The 15,386-nt window shown below is 44.2% G+C and overlaps 1 protein-coding gene across 2 annotated transcripts in view; it reads left to right on the plus strand.

Annotated features, from left to right (window-relative positions):
* Nucleotides 1-3,868: 3,868 nt before the first annotated feature.
* Nucleotides 3,869-15,386, plus strand: part of LOC309621350 (myosin-8-like) — a gene marked incomplete at its 3' end in the record, with an annotated part of 56,840 nt that continues 45,322 nt past the window's right edge. Inside the window, exons 1-5 of one of the 2 annotated variants that reach the window (XR_014239954.1) lie at nt 4,695-5,698; nt 5,928-6,101; nt 6,286-6,394; nt 6,955-7,050; nt 8,056-8,381. Coding sequence is in view for 1 of the 2 variants with exons in the window: in XM_082408876.1 (XP_082265002.1) it covers nt 3,941-3,970; nt 5,493-5,618; nt 5,928-6,105 (334 nt within the window). Of the gene's footprint in view, nt 3,971-4,694; nt 5,699-5,927; nt 6,106-6,285; nt 6,395-6,954; nt 7,051-8,055; nt 8,382-15,386 lie in introns of those variants that run through there. The other variant, XM_082408876.1, reaches the window with a different exon arrangement.

Consider the following 15,386-nt stretch of genomic DNA (forward strand, 5'->3'; position numbering starts at 1 on the left):
CACAGGTATGTGACAGTCCCCATCTCTCTCCCCATCACAAGTGTGTGACAGACGCCAGCTCTCTCCCCATCACAGGTGAGTGACAGCCCCAAAATCTCTCCTCATCACAGGTGTCTCACAGGCTCCAGCTCTCTCCCCATCACAGGTATGTGACAGCCCCCAGCGGTCTCCGCATCACAGGTGCCAGACAGGCCCCAACTCTCTCCCTATCACAGGTTTGTGAAAACCCCCAGCTGTCTCCGCCTCACAGGTATGTGACAGCCCACAGCTCTCTCCCCATCACAGGTGAGTGACAGCCCCCAGCTGTCTCCCCATCACAGGTATATGACAGGCCCCAGCTGTCTCCACATCACAGGTATATGACAGCCCCCAGCTGTCTCCCCATTATAGGTGACAGCCCCCAGCTCTCTCCACATAACTGTTATGTGACAACCCCAAGCTCTCTCCCCATCACAGGTGTGTGACCTTCCCCAGTTGTCTCCATATCACAGGTGCGTGACAATGCCCAGCTCTCTTCCATTCACAGGTGGGTGACAGCACCCAGCTCTCTCCCCATCCCTGGTGAGTGAGAGACCCCCTCTCTCTCCCCATTACAGGTGAGTGGCAGCCTCCAGCTCTCTCCCCATCACAGGTATGTGACAACCCCCAACTGTCTCAGGGACTCAGGTATGTGACAGTCCCCATCTCTCTCCCCATCACAGGTGTGTGACAGCCCCCTGCTCTCTCCACATCACAGGTGAGTGACAACAACCAGGTCTCTCCCCATCACAGGTACCTGACAGCCCCCAGCTGTCTCCGCATCACAGGAGCCTGACAGCCCCCAACTTTCTCCCCATCACAGGTATGTGACAGCCCCCATTGTCTCCACATCACAGGTATGTGACAACCACTAGCTCTCTTCCCATCAGAGGTGTGTGACAGCCCCCTGCTCTCTCCCCAGCACAGGTGAGTGACAGCCCCCAGCTCTCTCCCATCACAGGTGTGCGACTGCCCCCAGGTCTCTCCCTATCACAAGTGAGTGACAGCCCCCTGCTTTCTCCCCATCACAGGTATGTGACAGCCCTCAGCTCTCTCCTCGTCACAGGTGCCTGACAGCCCCCAACTTTCTCCCCATCACAGGTATGTGTCAGCCCCCAACTGTCTCCACTTCACAGGTATCTGAAAGACACCAGCTGTCTCCGCATCACAGGTATGTGACAGCCCCCAGGTCTCTCCCCATCACAGGTGCCTGACAGCCCCCAACTTTCTCCCCATCACAGGTATGTGTCAGCCCCCAACTTTCTCCCCATCACAGGTATGTGACAGCCCCCAGCTGTCTCCACATCACAGGTGTGTGACCGTCCCCACCTGTCTCCATATCACAGGTGTGTGACAGCCCCCAGCCCTCTCCCCTTCTCATCTGGTTGACAGCCCTCAGCTCTCTACCCATCACTGGTATGTGACAACCCCAAGCTGTCTCCACATCACAGGTGCGTGACAGCCCCCAGCTCTCTCCCCATCACAGGTAGGTGGCAGTCCCCATCTCTCTCCCCATCACCGGTGAGTCACAGCCCCCAGCTGTCTCCCAATCACAGGTATGTGACAGCCCCCAGCTGTCTCTGCACCACAGGTGCCTGACAGCCCCCAACTCTCTCCCCATCACAGGTATGTGACAGCCCCCAGTCGTCTCTACATCACAGGTATGTGACTGCCCCCAACTGTCTCCCCATCACAGGTATGTCACAGCCCCCAGCTGTCTTCCCGTCACAGGGGTGTGACAGCCCCCCTTCTCTTCTGGCCACCACTCCCCCATTTGGCCACAGCCTCCTCCTTCCCGATTCCCCACAAAATCCTCACATCTATTCACTTTACCCTGGGACCCAAACTTCCCCAATGTAAGGCATAGTCACAGTCAAGCCTTGTTCTCGAGAACAGAGGGTTCGCTGGGCTGCTAAGCTCCGTGCTCTTCTACAGAACATATCTTCCATGGATTCTGTCTCTACATGGCTTTGTGTCCTTGATCCTGTCACTAGATCCCTTAGGATCTCAGACCGCTGTCCTACAAAACTAGACCAGACCCAATGCCCTCTAAAGCCCCTTCTATTTCTGAGACCATGATTCTATGTGTTTTCTCCACAGTAGTCTCCCCCGGTCCTCTCTGTGACCCTTTTGTGTACCGTGTGAAGGTTCAGGGTCATACAGGTGTTCTGTTGTTCCTCCCTCTGCATCTTCAGGTGAGGCCACACACCTGTGTCTTGTCGACACCTCCCCCGAAAGGTTTCCCTGTCTTTGTCCTCTCCTATATGAAGGTCATGAATGAATCACCAATCCCCAAATTCCCTGGCAAATGCCGGTGCTATCAGACAGAGCCTGTGAAAACAGCCTAAATCAAGCCTGTGCTTTGCAGAAGAGATTTCCGACTTAACCATGCAGATTGCGGAAATGAGCAAGAATCTTCAGGAATTGGAGAAGACCAGGAAGCGAGTGCAGCAAGAAAAGTCAGACCTCCAGGCTGCCCTGGAAGAGGTGGAGGCACTTGTCTGAGAAGTGAAGGAGGGCGGGGCGCTGAGGAAGGGGACTAGACCACCCCCAGGGGCCCTTCCTGCAGGAGGCACTGGGGCTCCAATGGGAAGAATCCAGCCCCACCCCCACCCTGGGGGGGACCAGCTGCTCTCTGCTGCCTCGCCTCATGAGTGTTCTCTAGTCCATCGTATTTCTCCTATTGAATAAATAAACTTGTTCATTATGTCCTCAACGTCTTCCTCTCAGAAAGCAAGAACTCAATCACCAAACATCCTGAGAGCCAGCTCAGAATCCCTTAGTTTTAACAGAGAGTTATACAAGGTCATCTTTGGCTGCTGGGAATTCTGTGTGGTCCAAAGAGTGCAGGATCCTGATGCTATCACCAGCTGTGGCCAGTGAGGGGCGGATGCTTAAGAGGGTCTAGGGAAATTTGCACTATGCAGGATAACAGGAGAGCAATTCCTCTGTCTTTCTCTGTCTTTTTTGAGCAGAGGTTGGCTCCTGACTTATGGTCACTATTTAAAAAGACACAGTAATCAAAATTTTTATTAATTGAAAACGATGCTCTGTCCTTCTCAAGACATAAGATTGTTAACAACAAAGCTTCAATTCTAGTTTCATTACTAGTAACAATTTGGGAGCAAACTGTTTGATCTTTTTGAGTACTGTTCTATTTATTTGTAAAATGAGCCTAATAATACCCTTTTTATCCTAATGGGGATGAAAAACCTCATTCAAGAAGGTGGCTGCCCCCGGCAATCCCAATCACTCCTTTACTTTTATCAGGGTTCCTTGAAGCATGAAGAGGGCAAGATTTTGCGTGTCCAGCTAGAGTTGAACCAGCTGAAATCTGAGCTTCACCGCAAGATCACTGAGAAGGAAGAAGAAATCGAGCAGCTGAAAAGAAACAGCCAGCGGGCAACAAAAGCCATGCAAAGCGTGCTGGATGCTGAGATCTGGAGCCGGAATGTTGCTCTGAGGCTGAAGAAGAAGATGGAGAGAGACCTCAGTGAGATGGAGATTCAGCTGGGCCACTCCAACCGCCAGGTGGCAGAGACCCAGAAATACCTGTGCTCAGTCCAGAGCCAGCTCAAGGTGAGTGCACGGCCCCTGGAGGACCTGGCGGGACCTCAGCCTGCCCTGGGCTCCGGTCTCACCACTGGTTTCTCGTGAACGACTCCCAGTTGCATCTGGATGACACCCTGAGGAGCAGCGAGTACCACAAGGAGCAGCTGGCCCTCGTGGAGCGCAGGAATGGCCTCTTGCTGGAGGAGCCGGAGGAGAGGAAGGTGGCCCTGGCACGGACGGAGCGCACCCGCAAGCTGGCGGAGCACAAGCTGCTGGAGGCCAGCGACTGCGTGCAGCTCCTTCACTCCCACGTGTGTCCGTCCTCACTCCACTCTGGGTCCACCCTGGAGGCAGGCAGGACCCAGGCTTGATGGAGAGGAGTTCCCACCGCTCCTTCCAGGCTAGCGGTCAAGACAAACTTCCATTAGGCCTAGTTCTTGGAATAACTTGGTCTCTAGATGGACAGATTGCTGAGCTTTCTTTTATCTGAAGATAAAAGATCATGGGGAAATCAGAGCAAGGCATGACAAATTATTGCATAAAAGGGCTGGAAAAGGCTTCACAGAGGCAGTAACATTTAAGCTGCAAGCTTAGAAAATTAGGATTGTCTTTGGAAATAATTACTTTTAGGAAAGTTCAAGAATTCCTTGTTTCATTTCTTATTTTTTTGGACCACACCACATGGCATACGGGATCTTAGTTCCCCAACCAGAGATTGAACCCGCGCCCCGCGCGGTGGAAACACAAAGCCCTAATCACTGGACTGCCAGGGAATTCCCCCAAAATTCCTTGCTTTAAAAACTATTTTTTGAATTAGCCAAAAAACTAGAAGAATACCAACCATATTGTTAGCATTTTGGGATCTCCTATTCTAGGCTCTTGTGTCTATACATAAATATGATATTTTTTGTAAACGTGATCAATCCTTTTGCAACTTTTTTTCATTTAACAACGTCTTGTGAACATATTTCTATATTTTAAAATAGTTTTCTATGATACAGTTTTTTAATGGCAGAAAAGCAGTCCATTTTAGTTGTGTATTATGGCACATTTATTTAATCAGTCTTCTACGGTTGGATATTTTTAGACTGTTCCCAATAAAAATTTTTATGATTAGAAGATTGTATGACTAACTTCTTCATAACTAAATTTTCACATATATCCATGATTACTATTTCCTTCATATTCCTAAAAGTAAGTAAATTCCTGGAAGTATATATTCATGGTCAAAACAGCAAAGACATTTATGATATGTTGTAAATTGGTCTTTAACAAAGTTGTCCCAATTTTTACTCCCATGGGGAAAATAAGTGAGAGTGCTTAGCTATTATTTTTTTTTTTAATCTTCACCGATTTTATGGTTGAAAATGCCTCATTTTAAAAATTCTTATTTCTTTGATTACTAATGAGGTGGAACATTTTGTCGTATTTGTTGGCTATTTGTATTTCTTCTGGTGTGTCTTAGCTATTTGTACTTTTGCCCTTTTTTCTTAATGATTTGTCTTTTTTACATATTAAGGAAGGAACTATTTTTTCAGTAATGCACATTGCAAATGTTTCCTCGTTTGTCATCATCCTAACAACTCTGTACAATGTTTTGATCATGAGAATTATTTTTCATTTCACATAGTTATGTCAACCATTTCCTTGTTCCAGCACCTTTAACTAAATAATTTATCCTTCCTCAAATATTTGAATGTCCACATTTATCATTTACTCAATTCTTTTATGTACAATTCTCGGGCCTGTTTTGGGATATCTGTCTATCAAAAATGAAAGTCTTTTTAATTTTTTTCACCTGTGTGAAAAATAAGAAATGGAACGTTCTCGAGCTTGACTTCTTTCCCCACCCAACCCTCTCCCTTCCAATCGTTGTAAGTGTCCAAATGTAGCCCGAACCTCTTATCTAATTTTTCTTGTAGAACACGTGCCTGATAAATACCAAGAAAAAACTGGAAGCTGACATAGCCCAATGCCAGGCAGAGGTGGAGAAGTCTATCCAGGAGTCCAAAAATGCAGAGGAGAAGGCCAAGAAGGCCGTCACGCATGTGCGCTCCATTCTTTCTTATCAGAGATGCTGTCTGGAGATAAGAAAGGGGCTTCTACGCCGCCCCTTTGGGACCTGCAAGTAGGTTTCCTCTCCTCACCCCTGCATTCAGTCAGTGGTGGCTTCCCGGAGAGACGGAAGGAGACGGAGCCTCAGCAGAGGCAAAGTGGGAGGGGAACCATGCAGCATCAGCGGTGGCTGCGGCAAGGAGGAAAGCATCAGCGTGCCTAGTACCAGCCTCACAGCACCCTCCGTGTGCCCGCATAGGAGGGGTGGGTGGCCCACTGCTGCCTCTTGTGAACTTAACCAGGCGGCCATGATGGCCGAGGAGCTGACAGAGAAGGAGCAGGACACCAGCGCCCACCTGGAGCGGATGAAGAAGAACCTGGAGCAGACGGTGAAGGACCTGCAGCACCGCCTGGACGAGGCTGAGCAGCTGGCCCTGAAGGGTGGCAAGAAGCACATCCAGAAGCTGGAGGCCAGGGTGGGTCTCTCAATCTCTCTGAATCCGGAAAGTGAAAACGGCACTCCCCGATCCTTCTCTCTTCTTGTATATTGACTCCCATCCTTATCCTGTGGCTGGGGACAGCCACCCAATATCGTCAGTAGGTCCTGAGTTAATTAACATCCCCCAAGACTGACTATATAAGTATCTTTCTTGATTGTAGGTACGTGAGCTTGAAGGAGAGGTAGGTTGAAAGTGAGCAGAAACGTAATGCTGAGGCTGTTAAAGGTTTGCGGAAACACGAGAGAAGAGTAAAGGAACTCACCTACCAGGTAAGGGGAAGAGCTTTCTAGAATATCCAGACTTCCTGCACAAAGGGAAATTGAAAACCTGGTGACTATGTGGTACTCACAAATAGCTACATGTTAACTCGATATACATAAGGGGCAAATGACACAATCACCTATCACAGACCCTTTCCTAAGCTAGGAAAATCAGGAAGGCCTTTAGAAAATCGTGTAAGTGAGGAAAGAATACAGGTTTCAAAGACAGATAAACTGGTATTAGTCCTAGTTTGGCCTCTTACTTTTTAAACTCGGATAGGTTACCTAACACTCTCAACCTTAATTCATCACCTGTAAAATAGAATAAAAACATCTACTCACCAGAGTAGGCAGGTAAGGATTAGAGACGTGTATAACTCTCCAATATAGTGCCTGCACACAGTGGACATTTAACAAGAGTGGCTACTGTTAATACTATGAAGGAAGCCTCAGAGTTGACCACATTTACCCCAGGCCCACCTGCCATCATATCAAAGTGATTTACTTCACCACCTGTAGTGGGTTGATTTTGTTGGATTCAATGCAGACCATTTTTTTCAAACTTCCAGACTGAGGAAGACCGCAAGAATGTTCTCAGGCTGCAAGACCTGGTAGATAAATTACAGGCAAAGGTGAAATCATACAAGAGACAAGCTGAGGAGGCTGTAAGTATCTTTAAGCCCTTGAGGGAAGAAGGAAACTTCGTTGGGGGTAGAAAGTATATTAAGAGAATGTGTTAATGAGAAAGAAAGAGACCAAGTAAGAATATGTCATTCTTATTTTAAGAGAGAGGATATAAATATGAATTTACCCCCAAATCCTAATTATAGAATAAGACCTCAAGACGAGATATTTTTATTATTAAGCAATTTGTAGGGGTTGGGGGAAAAAAAGAAAATTCCAAATAACCCACCTTACTTGATAGCTGCAAAGAATATCCAGCAGAAAATCTAACACCAGGATAAATATTCCTCTCCCTCTAGAAATGCACAAAATCAATTGTTCCCAAAAGCCAAACAGAAATCTTTTACCCCAGCTGACTCCTTCCCTCACTACCACTGTCATCAGCAGGGACTTATCCCTGCACATTCGCTGTAGCAAATTAGGATGTGTTGGGAGATTCTCCAGCTTCACTTTTCCTGGTTGTTCCCCACTCTTCCAGACACAATGTAGTGGGTAAGAGGTAAGAAAAGGGAACACGAAAGGGAGAGGCACGAATGGTAGTAAGTGCAACCAACAAAGGGCATAATTTCTTCCTATCCCCATCCCCCCACCCGCAGCGTCTCTGTATACCAGAGTTAAAATATATGGCAAAAACACTTCAACTGGGATTTTCCCAAAGTCAGAATTTGACCTTACATTTACTGTCTAACCTCTGTGAGCGAGCGCACATGGGTCTCTTCCTCCTTTCCACTCACTCCATACATCGTAAGTAGACTGCACGTATACATGGGTTTGACATAATGAGCTCGTCTCTTCCATTTCAAAACTATTTCTTCTTTCATTCTTTAGAGTAAAAAATGTAACTGAAGTTACAAGTTCTGTCTGGATTTGAAATCAGATATGACAAACAAACCGTAAGAAGGAAATATCTGAGTTGAGGAAATAATCCTGTTTGTGACAAGTGCAATGAGAACCACAAAGTCTAACTCTCACAACTTTATTCTTAGGAGGAACAATCCAATGCTAATCTTGCCAAATTCCGCAAGCTCCAGCACGAGCTGGAGGAGGCCAAGGAACGGGCTGACATTGCCGAGTCCCAGGTCAACAAGCTGCGGGTGAAGAGCCGGAAGATTCACACACAAGTCAGTGCAGAGTGAACACATCTGCCTGATGCTGCCAAGGGGCTGAAGAAATGCACAAAATGTGCTATTTTGGGTCACTTGCTTTGTGATGTTTTTCTCTTCATGTTGAATAAATAAAAACTACAGTGAACTGATAAACTGAACCAGACTCATTTACTTCCAAAATTACTTATTCTCAAACACAGTTCTCACCTAGCTATTATTATTCTAACATTATATATGGCTTTGTGGAACATTCAATATCTGTACCTCCCTCACCACCCCGCATCCCCTTTCCCATCTCCAGCTCCACCACACACACACACACACAATTATCTTTTACTGGACGTAATTTTATTAAGTCTCTCTAGATTGTTACAACTGGCTAAGGAAACCACTCACTGAGGTTACGCCTTCAGACAGGACACACTCATGCACCCACTCCACGGGTGGTTACTGAGCATCTACTATGCGCCGGGCCCTGCTCTCAGTACTATGGGAATAGCAGTGAACAAAGCATAGTTCCCTCCCTCTGGGAACTTATATTCTGCAAGGAAAGAAAGGCAGTCAACAAATAAGAAGCTGTGTCTACTATATTTAAAATAGATAATCAACAAGAACCTAGTGTATAGCACAGGGAACTCGGCTCAGTATTCTGTAATAACCTAAACGGGAAAAGAATTTGAAAAAGAATGGATACTTGTATGGGTATAAGTGAATCACTCTGATGTACACCTGTAACTAACACATCATTGTTAATCAACTATCCTCCAACATAAAATTTTTGTAAAAAGATCTACAAAAAAAATAAGAAGCTGCGTAACGTGTCAGGTAAGTGCTCATGAGAAATAAAAAAAGTAAGAGGGAGGCAGTTAGTACTATGTAGAGAGGAGTCAAGCAAGGCCTAAGAAAAACACATTTGAGCTGAGACCTGAAGGAAGCAAGAGTATTCCAGGCAGAGGGAACAAAAGAAAATGCAAAGGCCCTGAGGCAGGGGCAGTTTGGCATGTCCCAGGGACAGGAAGGAGGCCAGCAGGGCTAGAGGAGAATGAGCAAGATAGTTACGGCATAAGAGAGGAACCTGGGACCCCAGGGATCATGTAGGGCTTCAGGGCAACCTGAGGACTTTTTTCTTCACTCAGAGTGAGATGGGAAATCTTTGGAGTGTTTTGAGCAGAGGAGTGATATTAACACACATTTTAAAAGAATCACTCTGGGGACTTCCCTGGTGGCGCAGTGGTTGAGAATCTGCCTGCCAATGCAGGGGACACGGGTTCAAGCCCTGGTCCTGGAAGATCCCACATGCCGCGGAGCAACTAAGCCCATGCACCACAACTACTAAGCCTGTGCTCTAGAGCCTGCAAGCCACAACTACTGAGCCCGCATGCTGCAACTACTGAAGCCCTCACACCTAGGGCCCGTGCTCCACAACAAGAGAAGCCACCGCAATGAGAAGCCTCTGCACCGCAAGGGAGAGTAGCCCCCTCTCGCCGCAACTACAGAAAGCCCGTGCGCAGCAAAGAAGACCCAACACAGCCAAAATGAATAAATAAATAAGTCTTTAAAAAAAAAAAAAAAGAATCACTCTGCTGCATTGAGAATACACTGAAGGGGGCAGAGGTCGAAACTGTGAGACCAGTTAGGAGCCTACTGCAAAATAAAAGATAAAAAATGACAGTGGCTTAGACCAGGGAGATAGGCACTGGGAGATGACGAGAAGCAGATGGATTCTAGATGTACTGTGAAGGTGGCGCACATAGGGTTTTCTGACAGATTGGATGGATGAGTGGGTGAGAGAGAGAGAGAGAAAGGACTTATGAAAAGAGGAAGGATAAAACAAGATAGATTTAGTTCAGTATAAACATGAGGAGTTTGGTATCTAGAAAGAGAGGAAGCATTAGAACAAAAATGCAATCTAGACAAAAATTGTACTTTATGCACTCCTGTCCCTCTTCCACCTTCTACCATCCACACTCCCTTGCCTCTCAACCCCTATCAGCCTCACTCCTTTACAGTATAAACTGCACAGGCCTCAATCGCAAAAATGTCTAAAATTAATAACAGTTTAAAACAAAAAAATTCAAAATACTCTCCTAAATTAAATTTTGGATCAAAGAGGAAACCACAAGGAGAATCACAAAAACTTCTAGAAGTAAACATAAGAGTAAATCTTTGTGACCTTGGTTTACACAAAGATTTCTTAGATGCCAACACCAAAAGCACAAGCCATGAGAGAAAAAATTGATAAACTGGATTTCATCAAAATTCAGTTTCTGCACTTTGAAAAACACTGTTAAACAGAATGAAAGGACAAGCCACCGACTGAGAAAAAGTATTTGCAAATTATACCCCTGATAAAGGACTTGTGTCTAGAATACATACAGAAATCTATATCTTCACTAAAAAGAAAACAAATCACCCAATTTTTAAAGAACCAAAAGATTTAAACAAACATTTCACCAAAGAAGATATACACAGAGCACATGAAAAATGCTCATCATGAATCATTAGGGGACTAATAATTAAAACATAATGAGATATCACAACACACCTATTACAATGACTAAAAGTCCAAGTGTTGGCCAAGAGGTGGAGGTACTGGACCTCTCACACCAGCTAGTGGTCATGTAAAACAGCATAACCATTTTGGAAAATAGTTTGGCAGCCTCTTAAAAAGTTAAGAAATTACCCATTTGTTCCAGTCGTTCCACTTCTAGGTATTTACTCAAGAGAAATGAAAACGTATGTCCACACAAATATTCACAGCATATTTATCTGTAATAGCCCCAAACTGAAAACCACCCAAATGGCCATTAACAGGTGAATGGATAAACACATTGTGGTAAATCCATATAATGTAATACTACAAAATGATAAAAAATAAACTATTGGGCTTCCCTGGTGGCGCAGTGGTTAAGAATCCGCCTGCCAATGTAGGGGACACGGGTTCGAGCCCTGGTCCAGGAAGATCCCACATGCCGTGGAGCAACTAAGTCCATGCACCACAACTACTGAGCCTGCGCTCTAGAGCCCGAGAGCCACAACTACTGAAGCCCACGCACCTAGAGCCCGTGCTCCACAACAAGAGAAGCCACCGCAATAAGAAGCCCGCACACCGCAACGAAGAGTAGCCTCAGCTCGCCGCAACCAGAGAAAAGCCCGCCCGCGGCAACGAAGACCAAATGCAGCCAGAAACAATAAATAAATAAAATAATAAAATAAATAAATTTTTTTTTAAAATGATAAAAATAAACTATTAACACACACAAAAACATGGATGGATCTCAAAATAATAATGCTGATGGAAAGTAGCCAGACCAAAAAAGTGTAGACTCTATTATTCCATTTATATAAAATTCTAGGGAAAAAAAAATGAATCTATAGTGACTGAAAGCTGACTAGTGGTTGCCTAGGGATAGAGAGGCAGGATTTATGGGAGGCACAGAAGGACAGTAGGATGTATTACAAAGGACCAGGAGGAAACTTTGCGGGTGATGGACATGTTCATTATCTTGATTCAGATGATGGTGTCACAGTGTATACATGTGTCGAGACTCTTTAAATATGTACAGTTCGTTATACATCAATTATATCCCCATAAAGCTGTAAAAATTTTTCATTGGGGGAAATACTACAATTATAGTGCTTTGGGAAAATAATAATTAAGATACTGTATGTCCAACTTTAAAGCCAGAGTTATAATTTTTGATAGGAATTACATTAAATCTATTTACCAGTTTGGGGAAAATTAGCTTACTATATTGATTCTTCCAATTCGTGAATAAAGTATGTTTTTCCATTTATTCAGATCCTCTTCAATTTCTGTCTTCCTTGTTTTACAGTTTCCAGCATACAAGTCCTGTACATGTTTTGTTAGATTTACACCTAAATTCTTTTTCTTTCTTTTTGTTTTTAAGTAATTGTAAATTGTATTGTACTTCTTGTTTTTGTTTTTTTTTTTTTTTTTTTTTTTGGCTGCATTGGGCCTTTGTTGCTGCACGCAGGCTTTCTCTAGTTGCAGCGAGCGTGGGCTGCTCTTCATTGCGATGCGCAGGCTTCTCACTGCGGTGGCTTCTCTTGTTGTGGAGCACGGGCTCTAGGCACACGGGCTTCAGTAGTTGTGGCTCTCGGGCTCTAGAGCATAGGCTCAGTTGTTGTGGTGCACGACCTGAGTTGCTCCATGGCGTGTGGGATCTTCCCGGACCAGGGATCAAACCTGTGTCCCCTGCATTGGCAGACAGATTTTTAACCACTGCGCCACCAGGGAAGTCCCTGTATTTCTAATTTTGGTGTCCACGTGTTCACTGCTAGCATACAGCCTAAAGAAATACAACTGATTTTTGTATGTTTATGTTATACCCTGAAACCCTACTGAACTCACTTCATAGTTCTGAGTTTGGGGGGAAATTCTTTGGGATTTTCTACATCAACAATCATGTACCTCAGAAAACAACCACTTAAGGTGAATCGAAATTAATTAAAATGAAGTCCAAAATTACACAGTAAATTGTGGGGAAAAAGTCTGATTGGGATTTTATCATAAAAATCAAGCCAGAACTACTGAAATAAATTTATTTTCTCTTATACTTCACAAGATTTACGTTACAACTGCATCTCTGTTAATTCTTAGAACAAAGAATGAATCAATGTTGGAGTTGGGAGGAAAGGAACATCCTTCTCACAATCTTGTATGATGTGGCACCCTTTATGTTTAACTTTTGCAATGCAATCATAAAGAATGTCCTTTTTTGCAAAAACTGTATGATGTCTTCATTGATATTTTAAGGGTCTTCCTAATCCTTTGATCCTAAACTCACTCCCTTGAAGCACTTATTGGATCATCATTGTCCATGTTCAGAGTTTTATAATTATTAACTAGTTCAGTGCTGCTGCATCACCCTGGCCAGTGGCTTTGCAAAATTCAAGCAGGTTTCTAATACCACTTTCATCAACTTCATTAAATTCTGAAAATTTTGCAGTATTTGTCATTTTATTTTGCAGTCATGTTGCACTGACTATTGCATATTTACAACACCTGATAATCAGTATGCTCATGTACTAGGGAATAACAAAACTGACTCCATATCAGATCTGTTTCTTTTACTTTAACCTTTGTACTTTGTTTTTGCTACAACTTAATGTTGTCTATAGCCTGAAATATACAGGATAGCCAATTCTCAAGGCTCTGGCCTTTACAGGTGTAACACTTTTCCATTCATAGAGAGATAAAAAGTTGCAGAACAGAGAATAACGTTTGTCTTGTTGGGAGGTTTACAGGAACAGCATGACCTGACCTAAGTGGACAGCTACAAGAACAAAGGATTCCGACACCAAGTTTGCAACAGCTAACAACACTCCCTCCCCTTTTAGTATAAAAAAAGCCTGAATTCTACCTCGGGGAAGATGGTTCTAGCCCATCTTACCTGAGGACCCTAGCCCACCATCTTCTTGGTCTGCTGGCTTTCCGAATAAAGTCACTATGCCTTGCCCCAACCACTCGTCTCTCGATTTGTTGACCTGTTGTGCGGCAAGCAATATGAGCTTGGGCTCCGTAACGATCATTAGAGAATACTTATTGTTTTCTTATGCCACATCACTACTGTGGAGACTCTAATAACAGGCATTGTACTACTGCAAACCTTAAAACAGTCATACCCTTTGCCCAGAAAGTCTATTCTATAAATATCGTCAAGATATGCATAAACATATGCACACATATGTTTACAGGAATATTTAAAAGAAAAAAAAATTAGCGCACCTTAGGTGCCCCAAAATAGAAAACTGAGTACAGTCATAGGATGGAACGATATGTAACTATTAAAAATCATGATGTAGAAGAAGAGTTAATATCATGGTAAAATTTCCCAGAATCTGTTAAGTTGCAAAGGCAGAATACAAAACCATGCTTACAGGCTGATACCCTAATTGTGTATTTGTTTAAAGCACGTGTTTAAAAAAACAAAACAAAACTGTGTATGTGTTTACAAACATAAAAAAAAGTGTAAAAGGACTTAATCCAAATTCCGGTAGAGATTACTTCTATGCTAAAATCTTAGGAGTGATTTAAATTTTTCCTTCAGTATGTTTGATTATGTTTTTCAATCTTTCTACAATGTGTACCTCACTTTGAGAATTTTTTTAAAGGCTCGTGTTCTTTAAATACAATAAATAAAAGGAACGTGCTTCTTAAGAGGACTTCATATCCAATTCTCGTCAAAGACATGGGTATAACTGACAAGAGAAAGGTGAAGAGGAGAGGGTCATTTGATGGACGAGACCATTAGCACAACTACTAAAAGCTGTTGCCTTTCAGCCAAGTTTTCGGTAAGCATTACCATTCCAGGGCTAACACAGCAGCTGTCGGTGAGCAAACTTAAATTCTGCCTCCTGGCTGTGACAGAGGTTTGGGCACATGTTACATTGACACCAGTGTCCCCAGGCACCTTCACTGCGGACTTAGTCGGTCCCATTTTCCTAAGTGGGAGGCTGAAGAATCAGCTGTGGGCAGATGCAAAGAACCTTACTTCCTTAAGGATGGAATTTACCAGCCTGATTCCTCCCTCCTGGCTCCAAGCGCCACCAAGATGCTGCTTCCGGAGCCCACGAGAGAAAAAGAAAGCCTCTTCGCTGATGAAGGAGAAAAACATTCCCCTTGGGGAACACACCCAAAACAGGGCTTTTCTTATATTATAGTAGCCTGACCTTCCCAAGAGGGCGGGCTCTTTTCTCAGCTCCTCACAGAAACAACGGCTTATGGCTCTCTCTCGGGGCAACTGAGGTACAACACAGGGGGAGCCCTCAAATTATGAAAAATGTTGTTAAGAGGATGGATGGGAAAGGTGGTATCTCTGGAGCAACAGAATCATATTTTTTTCCGGTATATTCTGAAAAATAATTCTATTGATACCCACAGTTTTTAGTACCCAAAAATGGATTTAGCCCTATATATTACATAAGTACATGTCTATGCAATGTAATAAAACGCCTACAAACGTACTGAAAAACTTCAAATGGAATTTGGCGACTTGAGACTTTTCAGAAATTTCCTTGTGGCCCAGTCACGTCAAGTGCCTGGGGTTCGAATTCCCTCACCACTTCCGGCTTCACACCCTCCCACCACACGCACAGTTAAGCTCTGGAATCGTGGAGCTGACGAGAAACGCCTGCCTCTCTCACAAACTCCAAACGTACACTCACCGGCCAGGGCCCCTCACCGT

This window comes from Balaenoptera borealis, assembly GCF_965194805.1.
Source record: "Balaenoptera borealis genome assembly, contig: HAP1_SCAFFOLD_332, whole genome shotgun sequence".
Lineage (NCBI taxonomy): Eukaryota > Metazoa > Chordata > Mammalia > Artiodactyla > Balaenopteridae > Balaenoptera > Balaenoptera borealis.